Here is a 13,234-nt window from a genome sequence, read left to right as displayed (position 1 = left end):
TATTTTCGTTTCTAATAAATGTTAACCTACAACTTATTTTATATCAGGTAATAACTATAACTAAATAAACTAAAACTGAATTAATAAAAATGTATGAAAACTATATAGACATATTTAAAAAAATGTAATACAAATGACAAAAATGCACAATACAATTACTAATAATTTATAATACTTTTTTATAATAAAAGAATACTTAGAATGGAAGCATTATATTTAGTGCTGTTAAATCAATTAATTGTGATTAATCACATCTTACATAAAAGTTTGTGTTTATATAATATGTGTGTGTGTGTGTGTGTGTGTGTGTGTGTGTGTGTGTGTGTGTGTGTGTGTGTGTGTGTGTGTGTGTGTGTGTGTGTGTGTGTGTATGTGTATGTGAATGTGTATATGTTTATATATATATATATATATATATATATATATATATATAGAGAGAGAGAGAGAGAGAGAGAGAGAGAGAGAGAGAGAGAGAGAGAGAGAGAGAGAGAAATATAATATATATACAGCTCTGGAAAAAATTAAGAGACCACTTAACCTTGAGAAATCAATGTAAAGTGGTCTCTTAATTTTTTCCAGAGCTGTATATATATTATATTTCTCTCTCTCTCTCTCTCTCTCTCTCTCTCTCTCTCTCTCTCTCTCTCTCTCTCTCTCTCTCTCTCTCTCTCTCTCTCTCTATATATATATATATATATATATATATATATATATATATATATATATATATATATATATATATATATATATATATAAACATATACACACACACACACACACACACACACTCACACACACACACACACACACACACACACACACACACACACACACACACACACACACACACACACACACACACACACACACACACTCACACACACACACACACACACACACACACTCACTCACTCACACACACACACACACACACACACACACACACACACACACACACACATATATATTATATAAACACAAGCTTTTATGTTAGATGCGACTAATCGTGATTAATTGATTTGACAGCACTAATTACAAAATATTTCATATATCTATCTATCTATAATATTATATTAGATTGAAAGTTTCCTGTGTTTTCTCTCTGTCTACAGACTCTGTGTGACAGCTTCTATAAGGGCTCGTCTCCCTACGGCTCCCTGAACGATATCGTGGCGGGTCTGAGTTTACTGACGGACAACTTCTCCGACCTCTCGCTCGCCTGTGAACCCAGAAAACTGAACAAGAAGCCTCCGCCCAACTACCTGTGCCACCTGTGCTTCAACAAGGGCCACTACATCAAAGACTGCCCGCAGGTCAGTGCTCATTTTGTCAGCATATTTTGATTTAGTTTAGTCGTAGTCTTTTGACTAAAATGCCATTTAGTTTTAGTCATATTTTAGTCACCTGAATTGTTTTGAGTTTTAGTCTAGTTTTAGTCAACTAAAGTCTCCTAAAATCTAATGAGTTTAGTTAAATTGTAATACATTAAGCATTTAAGCATTACATAACCGACTGTCACTTGAACTGACATTTTGACATAATTTTGTTTTTGACATTAAAAATACACGAAAGAGCTCAATTCACTTTTTTGTTTGTTTTTAAAAACATCTTTTATAACTTTGTATTTCTGTTTTAGTTATTAGGCCATATCAGGTTAAGCTAAAGCTTCAAATAAGTGTGTTTATTTTTTTAATTTCAGTTAACATTTATTTAATTTCAAGTAACAAAGATTTTTTTTAATGGTTTTAGTGAACTATTATAACCCTGATACTTTATTGAATATGTGTCAAATACTGCTCTTTCCTCCTGACTATGAATTAAATGGGAATTAAATTAAATACAGTTTATTGTGTAAGCAAAAACGAATATATAATGCGTGACTTTTAATTATAAACCAGCTGGAAATACACCGGGACTCTTATTTTGAAATCTCGCCTTACTATTGCAGTTGCAGGAGCTCATTCAAGTTCAGATGAGGAGATAAAATATGCGTCGTTACAACCGTCTAAGGCTGCGTTCACACTGCAGGCTGAAACGACCCAATTCCGATTTTTTTGCCCTTATGCGACCTGTATCTGATCTTTTCATGACAGTCTGAACGACACAGATCCGATCTTTTCAAATGCGACCCAGGCCACTTGGGTATGTGGTCCAAATCCGATACATATCCGATCTTTTGAAATGCGTCTTCAGTCTGAACTGCCAGGTCACATGTATCCGACCCGCACGTCGTTGATACGCGACAAACGTCATCATTGTAACTCCCGTTCCTTACTCCAGTCCAGTGGTGGCGGTAATGCACAAGAAATAGTTGCTAACCGCCAATAAAAGAAGAAGTACGCACCTGTTGCTAGCCAATACACTCCAACTCCAACGCGTTTCTGCACTGTTATGGGCCGGCGCAGACGTGTCTCTTCCCGTGACAAAGTTAGTTGAAGGCGCTCGCAAACATAATTGAAGGTGGATCTGGTCATTCTGAAGTTACTGACGAATTCGGTATCAGTAAAGCCACTCACATCAGTATCCCACCACTCCTGGCTGCGACTCCGCACTAGAGCTGCAACTAACGATTATTTTTTCTGTCGACTAATCTAACGATTATTTTTTCGATTAGTCGACTAATCTAACGATTATTTTTCCAGATTAATCTTATTATTCTTTTTTACTGATTATTGTATTTCAAAGAGGGTAGTGAATTTGTATATTATTTTAACATGAAATCAATGAATGATGACAATATTAATTGTATTTCAGGAAGGGTAGTGTACATAGTATGCCATTTTATAATGAAATATATGAACAAAATAAGCTTTTTAAACATAATATATAATGATACTATTCATCATAAAATGTATACAGAGTAGGCCTAATTAGGAAAAGTTGTTTACTATAGGCTAGTAGTTGAGTATGATTTACTTATTGATTTGTGTCAATAGTAAACGAAAATGCACTTGTATTTATCTGCAAAAGGTTCACATACAGGAGCTTTCAGCATAGTTGTAATGTATAACTAGTCGTCTATTTTGAAGATACATGTGCATAAACAACGACTAAAGCTGCCAGAAGTTTTTGCCCAAACTTCAAAGACACATTTAAATGATTAAAGCTAGAGGCATATCTTAACTTTAATGTTACTTTAATCATGTAAACTACCTATATACAGCAAGTTATTATGCATATGTGTTTGGGACAGAGCGGAACCAGGTCGCATTAACAGCAGATATATGCAGCCCATAATAAATAAAAGCACGAGACGTACTGGGGTCGGAGAAGAACCCAGGAAAATGTGACCGTCTGTTGCAATACACGCGCCACGGTTCAGCTGCGCGAGAGAACACTGGCAGCAGGGTTGCCAGGTTTACACAACAAAACCCACCCATTCGTTACTCAAAACTAGCCCAAAACAAGCCCAATCGCGTTTCGGGGAGGTTCTCTGGTAAACAGCGCGTTCGGGGGGTTAAATATGTGTGTTTTTTTGCTTCAACCCGCGGACATGAGACACAGCCCGCGGCAACAGTGTAGAAGTAGCCCAATTCCGCGGAAAAAAGCGGACTTGGCAACACTGATTGGCAGTGTGAAAGCTCCCGCTCTCCACGCGCACAGCTTCTGCTCTGCCACCGCGTGCAGTGTGAAACCGGCGTTACAGAGCGAACAAAGCACAGTTTTATTCGGCTTCTGTTTAAAGTCCTCCCACACTTTTGAATGTCGCGGTCTGGCTTTATATGATAAATTATCATTTTCACTATGCCCGGGAGCAGAAGCTGCCATTATTCTAGATCTTCTGTTCCATTCTAGAACGTAAATAATGTGCCGCCGACGCGTCGACGCATTTCACGCACGTCGACGTATTTTCGTAGTCGACGTCATCGACGACGTCGACGCGTCGTTGCAGCCCTACTCCGCACACACACGTTTCTCTGTACCGACGTTGCTACCACTGCTCCACAAAACGCCATGGCCAAAAACCTTGCTCTCCTCCTCTTTTTTAATTTTCTTCTTAACATGAGAAGGTTGTAATGGTGCTGGCTCCGTTGCGAAAATAACTTTAATAAAGCTAAACGAACTCCAATGCTGACACCCATATTTGGCTACTTCCGTAAACAACAAGTGACGTCGTTGACCGTTGAGTTCTCTTCTGCGCATGCGGGTCACTTCTGGGTCATTTCACGTTCACACAGGAGATCACAAAAGGTCGCATTTAATTGGAAATGTGAACGGGCTTGCAAAAAAATCGCATTTTTTCAAAAAATCGGAATTGAGCATTAAGCCCTGCAGTGTGAACACAGCCTAAAGGCCTGTACACACCGGGACGAATATCGCACGCGCTTATCGCCAGCGTTTTTCGTGACGTTTTTCGGCGCGTCTTGAGTGTTCACACCCAATCGATTTCCACTGGCGATGCGCCGAGTGAACGTGCACATTCAGTCGATGCGCTCCCGGTACACAAGGTGGTGCTGCGGCACTTTACGCCTCTGACACTCACTTGTCACACAGAAGAAGAAGAGAGACAGTATTTACGTGCTTGCCAAAACCACAGATATATTATGTCTATGGCAAAACCATTCACACACTTTTTGCTAACTGGCAAGCGGCATTAGCAGTTCATCTTCTTCTTTGTCTACTTACTACTTCTTCTTCGTATCAATGTGTGCTCGGCAAGACCGTTTTGTGCTTGAGCGCCACCAAGTCGTGTTTTACTGTCACTTCAGCAGCTCCAGGCACGTGAACAAAAGCGCTGATCTCATTGGTCGGCCAGTTTTTAACGCACCGCGTCAAAATAAAAAAACGAACCCGAGGCGTTTTTTTTTTAATGACGCTTTTACGCCTGCCGTTTTACGCGTCGGTGTGAACACTCACATTGGAGCCCATTGTTTAGTCACGAGGCGTTAAACGTCGGCGACTAACGCGAAAATCGTCCCGGTGTGAACAGGCCTTTAGACATATAACTATATAAACAGCGTAAAGTAAACATTGTCATTATTCATCAGCATTAGTTCAAAACCAATTGCCTGGCATAAATGTGCGATATTCAGTTATAGTTTTTGTCATCCAACACTAGTTTTTATTTAGTTACCGTCTCATTTTCGTCAGTGAAAACTGGTCGTTGACGAAAATTATGACGAAAATTATTTGTCAACGAAATTAACACTGCCGCAGGTAAACACACTCACTGCTGCACACCAGACTTTAGATCACTAAATGAGACAGGAAGCCGCTTACAGACTCTCATGTCCACAACACTGACGCCAAGAAGCTGCCAGTCAAAAGCTCCTGAGTGAAAACACACCACTGCTAGCCCCGCCCCCACAAGGGGTTTGTGTGTAACTGACCTGCATTGCCAGAATTTAACCCACAATTCATACAGTACAGTCCAGCACCCCACCCATGTGCCTGTTAGCATGAGCCGCTGTAATGAGCGCCAGATGAACCTTTCGCATTTATGAAAAACGATAGTTTCTTGATGACATCATAGGCTGTCATAGATGAGAGAAAGTCCCCTTGACACCGGACTCAAGCAAACACACATCAGTGAGCCGCGCGTCATCTCAAGAAACGGAGGCAAACCTTTTACTAGAAAGACGAAGTGATTTAGATCTTTACTGTCTCAACATCTTAATTATTCTCAGGCGACATGAGAGAAACGCTTCTGAATCGGACATTGAGTTACATGACGAATCCTGCTTTAAATCCAGGCAATCAGATCAAAACACCTTCCAGACCCCCTAACAACCACATAACAACATCCTAGTAACCACCCAGAGCACCCTCGCAACCCACCTAGCAATCATCCAGAACTACGTAGCAACTGATTAGCAACCACCTAGCAACCACCCAAAACATCCTAGAAACCACTCAGAACACCATAGCAACTGCATAGTAACAACCTAGCAACCACCAGAACACCCTAGCAACCAACCAGAACACCCTAGAAACTGCATATCAACAATCTAGCAACCATCCAGAACACCCTAGAACAACACCCTAGCAACCAAACAGAACACCCTTGAAACTGCATATCAACATCCTAGCAACCACTCAGAACACTATAGTAACCGGATAGCAACTACCTAACAACCACCCAGAGCACCCTAGCAACCACATAAAAACATCCTAGTAACCACCCAGAGCACCTTCGCAACCCACCTAGCAACCATCCAGAACTACGTAGCAACCGCTTAGCAACCACCCAGAACACCCTAGAAACTGCATATCAACATCCTAGAAACCACTCAGAACACCATAGCAACTGCATAGTAACTAACTAGCAACCACCAGAACACCCTAGCAACCAACCAGAACACCCTAGAAACTGCATATCAACAATCTAGCAACCACCCAGAACACCCTTGAACAATACCCTAGCAAGCAAACAGAACACCCTTGAAACTGCATATCAACATCCTAGCAACCACTCAGAATACTATAGTAACTGCATAGCAACTACCTAACAACCACCCAGAGCACCCTAGCAACCTCCCAGAACACCCTAGAAACTGCATATCAACATCCTAGCAACCACCTTGCAATCATCCAGAACACCATAGCAACCACCCTAGCATCTCATAGCAACCACCCAGAACACCCTAGAACTGGTGTTAACAACTTCCACAGCAACTAGAAACAACCTAGCAACTGCCTTGCAAACAAACAGAACACCCTAGAAATTGCATCTAGTAACCACCCAGAACACCCTTGAACAATACCCTAGCAACCAAACAGAACACCCTAGAAACTGCATATCAACAATCTAGCAACCATCCAGAACACCCTAGAACAACATCCTAGCAACCAAACAGAACACCATTGAAACTGCATATCAACATCCTAGTAACCACCTTGCAATCATCCAGAACACCATAGCAACCACCCTAGCAACCTCCCAGCAACCACCCAGAACACCCTAGAAACTGCATAGCAACCACCCTAGCAACCACCCAGAACACCCTAGAACTGGTGTTAACAACTTCCACAGCAACTATCTAGAAACAACCTTGCAACTGCCTTGCAACCAAACAGAACACCCTAGAAACTGCATCTAGCAACCACCCAGAACACCCTTGAACAATACCCTAGCAACCAAACAGAACACCCTAGAAACTGCATAGTAACCACCCAGAACACCCTTGAAAAATACCCTAGCAACCAAACAGAACACCCTAGAAACTGCATATCAACATCCTAGCAACCTCCCAGAACACCATAGCAATGACCCTAGCACCTGCATAGCAACTACCTAGCAACCACCCAGAGCTCCTTAGCAACCACATTACAACATACTAGTAAGCAAGTAAATCTCCACAGCATTGAGTCAGTGAGTTTTGCAGAGTGAGTGTTAATGTGAGAGCGTTAAACACTGGACACATTCTCTGTTATTCAGTCAAATAACGTGACACATCATCTCTGTGTGTGTGTGTGTGTGTGTGTGTTTGGGGGAACCCACAGAAATGTGAGTTTAAGCAGAATGTAAATCTCTCATGCTGTGGGACGGACAGGAATGACATCGGTGGGTGTTTGACAGAGACTTTACTGTACTGCAAATACTGTCAGGCTTCCAACACCATAAACATAACCCATACAACTTGTGGCTTATAAATATCCAAAAACGTTACCACTGTAGTTGCTGCACCTGTAAATAAACCAGTGCAACTATAAAAACAGTCTTATTAGTCAAGTTTAAGAGCATAATAAAATATATAATGTTGGCACTCTCACTTTGGCATTATTGTAAGGGTTGGTTCATAGCCAACAGTGAGGTGGAGAACTGATTTCATTTATTGCATGTAAAGCAAATGTTGGCTGTGGTTTTTGGACGTATTAAAAGGATTAAAACAGTTATTAAAGAATACAGCCACACAAAGTGGATCTCACAACAACAGCAAATCCATAAAGCCTGTTCTGGAGGAAAATATATGGTCCAGAAGTTTCTCCTTCATTGTTTATTGAAGCACTTCAGAAAATTTACTGTTTGAAGAATATCATGGTGAAATTACTTGCAAATGTTCTTTCTTAGAGTCTCTTCTGCTCACCAAGACTGCGTTTATTTGACCAAAAATACAGTAATATTGTGAAACATTATTGCAATTTAAAATATTTGTTTTCTATGTGAACATATAGTAAAATCTTCAGTGTCAATGTAAACACAGAATTTTGAGAAAAATGTAAATGAGATGTAAAGTCAGAATTCCGAGATGTAAAGTCAGAATTACGAGATGTAAAGTCAGAATTTCAAGATGTAAAGTCTGAATTTTGAGAAAAAAGTCAGAATTCAGAGAAAAAGTCAGAATTGCGAGATGTAAAGTCAGAATTCCGAGATGAAAATTTAGAATTCCGAGATGTAAATTAAGAATTCCGAGATGTAAAGTCAGAATTCCGAGATGTAAATTAAGAATTCCGAGATGTAAAGTCAGAATTCCGAGATGTAAAGTCAGAATTCCGAGATGTAAAGTCATAATTCCGAGATGTAAAGTCAGAATTCCGAGATGTAAATTTAGAATTCCGAGATGTAAAGTCATAATTCCGAGATGTAAAGTCAGAATTCCGAGATGTAAATTAAGAATTCCGAGATGTAAAGTCAGAATTCCGAGATGTAAAGTCAGAATTCCGAGATGTAAATTAAGAATTCCGAGATGTAAAGTCATAATTCCGAGATGTAAAGTCAGAATTCCGAGATGTAAAGTCATAATTCCGAGATGTAAAGTCAGAATTACGAGATGTAAAGTCAGAATTCCGAGATGTAAATTTAGAATTCCGAGATGTAAAGTCATAATTCCGAGATGTAAATTAAGAATTCCGAGATGTAAATTAAGAATTCCGAGATGTAAAGTCAGAATTACGAGATGTAAAGTCATAATTTTGAGAAAAAAGTAATAATTGCAAGATGTAAAGTCAGAATTGAGAGAACAAAAGTTGTTATTCCGAGATGTAAATTTAGAATTGCGAGATGTAAAGTCAGAATTGCGAGATGTAAAGTCATAATTTTGAGAAAAAAGTAATAATTGCAAGATGTAAAGTCAGAATTCAGAGAACAAAAGTTGTTATTCCGAGATGTAAATTTAGAATTGCGAGATGTAAAGTCATAATTCCGAGATGTAAATTTAGAATTACGAGATGTAAATTTAGAATTCCAAGATGTAAATTTAGAATTCTGAGATGTAAAGTCATAATTTCGAGATGTAAAGTCATAATTTTGAGAAAAAAGTAATAATTGCAAGATGTAAAGTCAGAATTCAGAGAACAAAAGTTGTTATTCCGAGATGTAAATTTAGAATTGCGAGATGTAAAGTCATAATTCCGAGATGTAAATTTAGAATTACGAGATGTAAATTTAGAATTCCAAGATGTAAATTTAGAATTCTGAGATGTAAAGTCATAATTTCGAGATGTAAAGTCATAATTTTGAGAAAAAAGTAATAATTGCAAGATGTAAAGTCAGAATTCAGAGAACAAAAGTTGTTATTCCGAGATGTAAATTTAGAATTGCGAGATGTAAATTTAGAATTGCGAGATGTAAATTTAGAATTGCGAGATGTAAATTTAGAATTGCGAGATGTAAATTTAGAATTGCGAGATGTAAAGTCAGAATTACGAGATGTAAAGTCATAATTCCGAGACGTAAAGTCATAATTCTGAGAAAAAAGTCATAATTACGAGATGTAAAGTCATAATTCCGAGACGTAAAGTCATAATTTTGAGAAAAAAGTAATAATTGCAAGATGTAAAGTCAGAATTCAGAGAACAAAAGTTGTTATTCCGAGATGTAAATTTAGAATTGCGAGATGTAAAGTCATAATTCCGAGATGTAAATTTAGAATTACGAGATGTAAATTTAGAATTCCAAGATGTAAATTTAGAATTCTGAGATGTAAAGTCATAATTTCGAGATGTAAAGTCATAATTTTGAGAAAAAAGTAATAATTGCAAGATGTAAAGTCAGAATTCAGAGAACAAAAGTTGTTATTCCGAGATGTAAATTTAGAATTGCGAGATGTAAATTTAGAATTGCGAGATGTAAATTTAGAATTGCGAGACGTAAAGTCATAATTTTGAGAAAAAAGTCATAATTACAAGATGTAAGTCAGAATTCCGAGAAGTAAATTTAGAATTCCGATATGTTAAGTCAGAATTCCGAGATGTAAAGTTAGAATTGTAAACTTTGATGAATAGAAAGTTCAAAAGAACAGCATTTATTTGAAATGTTTTGATCATCTGAATGCATCCTTGCTGAAGAACAGCATTCATTCCTGATCCCGAAGCTCTGAAGCGTTCTGCTCTTCCTCTGATGTCCTCAGTAAAGTTCACGTTCGTCATGTTTTTAATGAGAGGCGTGGACACTATTATTTGATGGGGTTTGAAAAGGCTGCTGGGAAATCTTAAACTGACACTTAAACATATGGCTCTGAATTACAGGCACAGCATCAGATTTCCGTAGGGAGCCACTCCCAGAGTGCACTGCAGCAGGGTTAAGAGATGCATTATGGGAAGTTTACTTACAGAACCGTAGTATACATGTCTTTTGCAATGACTTTAGTGTGTGACAGCACTAATGATGAAGATGTTGTGAGTTATTGCTGGGTCTGCTAGGGAGGAATGGCGGAGCACATGTTCTGGGCTGGATCTCAGGAGAGCTGTGGGGGCTCAGCAGTGTTCGCTCGCTCTGATGGGCTCCAGATGGAGGAGAGCCGGAGGAGAGCCGGAGGAGAGCCGGAGAAGGCCAGTCCACACGCGGAGAACCTCCTCTGTGGAACTCTGGGAAAATCAACCAGTGCCTTTGCACGCTAGACGGAGCATTTGTGGAACAACCGAGCAGGGAGAGAGGAGATTATTACAGCTCTGTGTTAATAATACAAACACACTCGATCATAGGTGTGCGGTTAGATAAAGCCTGCTCAAAGAGGCTCTAGATTATGTCACTGTTCATTTGCATATTCATGGGATATACACACACACACACACACAGCCGATTTCTGTTATGATCCGTCCGGTTTCCACAAACTATCCTTTAATCTGAGTTACTAAATCAAAACAAAGTGTGTGTGTGTGTGTGTGTGTATGAGGGAGTGTGTGAGTGTGTGTGAGAGTGTGAGTGTGCGTGAGTCTGTGTGTGAGTTTGTGTATGAGTGACTGTGTGTGTAAGTGTGAGTGAGCATGTGAGTGTGTGTGTAAGTGTGAGTGTGTAAGTGTGAGTGAGAATGTGAGTGTGTGTGTGTGTGTGAGTGAGCTTGTGTGTGTGAGTGTGTGTGAGTGAGCGTGTGTATGAGTGTGTCAGTATCAGTATGTGTGTATGTGCGTGCGTGTGAGAGAGTGTGTGTGTGTGTGCAGGTGTGTGAGTGTGTGTGTGCAGATGTGTGTGTGAGTGTGTGTGTTTGTGTGTGTGTGTGTGCGTGTGTGAATGAGCCTGTATGTGTGCATGTGTGTGTGCGTGTGAGTGAGCTTGTGTGTGAGTGAGCGTGTTATGAGTGTGTCAGTATCAGTATGTGTGTGTATGTGCGTGCGTGTGTGTGTGCAGGTGTGTGAGTGTGCGTGTGTGAGTGAGTGAGCTTGTGTGTGTGTGTGCATCTGCCTGAGTGTGTGTGAGAGTGTGCGGGTGTATGTGTGCATGTGTGTGAGTTTGTGTGTGCATTTGTGTGTGAGTGTGCGTGTGTGAGTGAGCCTGTATGTGTGCATGTGTGTGTGCGTGTGAGTGAGCTTGTGTGTGAGCTTGTGTATGAGTGAGCTTGTTATGAGTGTGTCAGTATCAGTATGTGTGTATGTGCGTGCGTGTGTGTGTGAGAGTGTGTGTGTGTGTGTGCAGGTGTGTGAGTGTGAGTGAGCTTGTGTGTGTGAGTGTGTGTGTGCATCTGTCTGAGTGTGTGTGAGAGTGTGCGTGTGTATGTGTGCATGGTTGTGTGAGTGAGCTTGTGTGTGTGAGTGTGCATCTGTCTGAGTGTGTGTGTGTGTGTGTGTGAGAGAGTGTGTGTATGTGTGTGTGTGAGTATGAGCGTACATGTGTATGAGTGTGTGTATGTGTGAGTTTGTGCATGTTTGAGCGTGTGTATTAGTGTGTCAGTATCAGTATGTGTGTGTGTGTGTGTGTGCGTGCGTGCGTGCGTGCAAGTGTGAGAGAGTGTGTGTGTGTGTGTGTTTGACTCATATTTCCAGCTGCTAATATGTGGCTCTGTCTCTGCCAAACTCGCGCAGCTGGACTCGCTGATGATGATGATGATGATGATGATGATGACGGCTCCTCTAAAGTATTGGTCATATAGAGCAGGGCTGGATCCTGTGGGCGTTACAGGGGCCTCTCAGGGGCCCCGAGGGACCCAGTGCACAGAATCAGCTCAGAGCCGTCATCTGCACTGTAAAAGAGAAATCACTGAGAAAACGCCCTTCCATGCATTCAGAGTTTTAGTTTCTCTCAACTAATGTTGGGTCAATTTAAACCATCATGCCCACTTTAAACAGATAATGAAAACTGACCCTTGCGTCCAAAGCCATATGAGTTTCTCCTGTGGAAAACAAATGGAGATGTTTAGCAGAATGTTCATGTTGCGCTTTACAGTGTTTTCTTTTCTAACCATCATATTTATTTTGCTAAAAGTGTCCGATTGTATGCGGTTCTGGGTGTTTTGGGACTCGAGGCAGGACTCTTCTGTCGACATCTTCATCTCATTCAGTCACATTTCAGAGATTGTTGGTGGTCAGAATAACAGGCGTTTCAGAGCCGAACGCTCACATTCCAGCCGTGATTACAGAGCTCTGAGTAAACATCTCCTCCCTCAGTAGTGCTCGAGAAATGAAGCGTCCTGCAAATGAAGCATCTCACACTCCACACTGATCAAAAAACACCGTAAAGACATTTATAACGTTACAAAATTTCTATTTCAAATAAACGCTGCTCTTTTGAACATAAATGTGAAGCTGTTTTCAACATTGATGTTTCTTGAGCAGCAAACCCTCATATCAGAATGATTTCTGAAGGATCATGTGACGCTGAAGGAGTAATGATGCGGAAAATCACAGCATTTATCAGGCATAACATTATGACCTAGTATTGTGTTGGTCCCCCTGACCCGTCTCTGATGGACTCCACTAGACCCCTGAAGGTGTGCTGAGGTATCTGGCACCAAGATGTTAGCAGCAGATCCTTTAAAGGATTAGTTCACTTTTAAATAAACTTTTGCTGATAATTTACTCACCCCCATGTCATCCAAGATGTCCATGTCTTTCTTTCTAAAGTCGAAAAGAAATTAAGCTT

The 13,234-nt window shown here is 40.2% G+C and overlaps 1 protein-coding gene across 1 annotated transcript in view; it reads left to right on the top strand.

Annotated features, from left to right (window-relative positions):
• The window catches only part of LOC307116974 (zinc finger CCHC domain-containing protein 24-like), a 30,947-nt gene that overhangs the window by 4,327 nt on the left and 13,386 nt on the right, over positions 1 to 13,234 (top strand). Inside the window, exon 2 of the mRNA XM_079801594.1 lies at positions 1,113 to 1,313. Coding sequence (XP_079657720.1) covers positions 1,113 to 1,313 — 201 coding nt within the window. The remainder of the gene's footprint in view (positions 1 to 1,112; positions 1,314 to 13,234) is intronic.

Source organism: Gobio gobio, assembly GCF_949357685.1.
Source record: "Gobio gobio genome assembly, chromosome: 20".
Taxonomy (NCBI): Eukaryota; Metazoa; Chordata; class Actinopteri; order Cypriniformes; family Gobionidae; genus Gobio; species Gobio gobio.
This window is presented reverse-complemented; position numbering and strand designations above follow the sequence as displayed.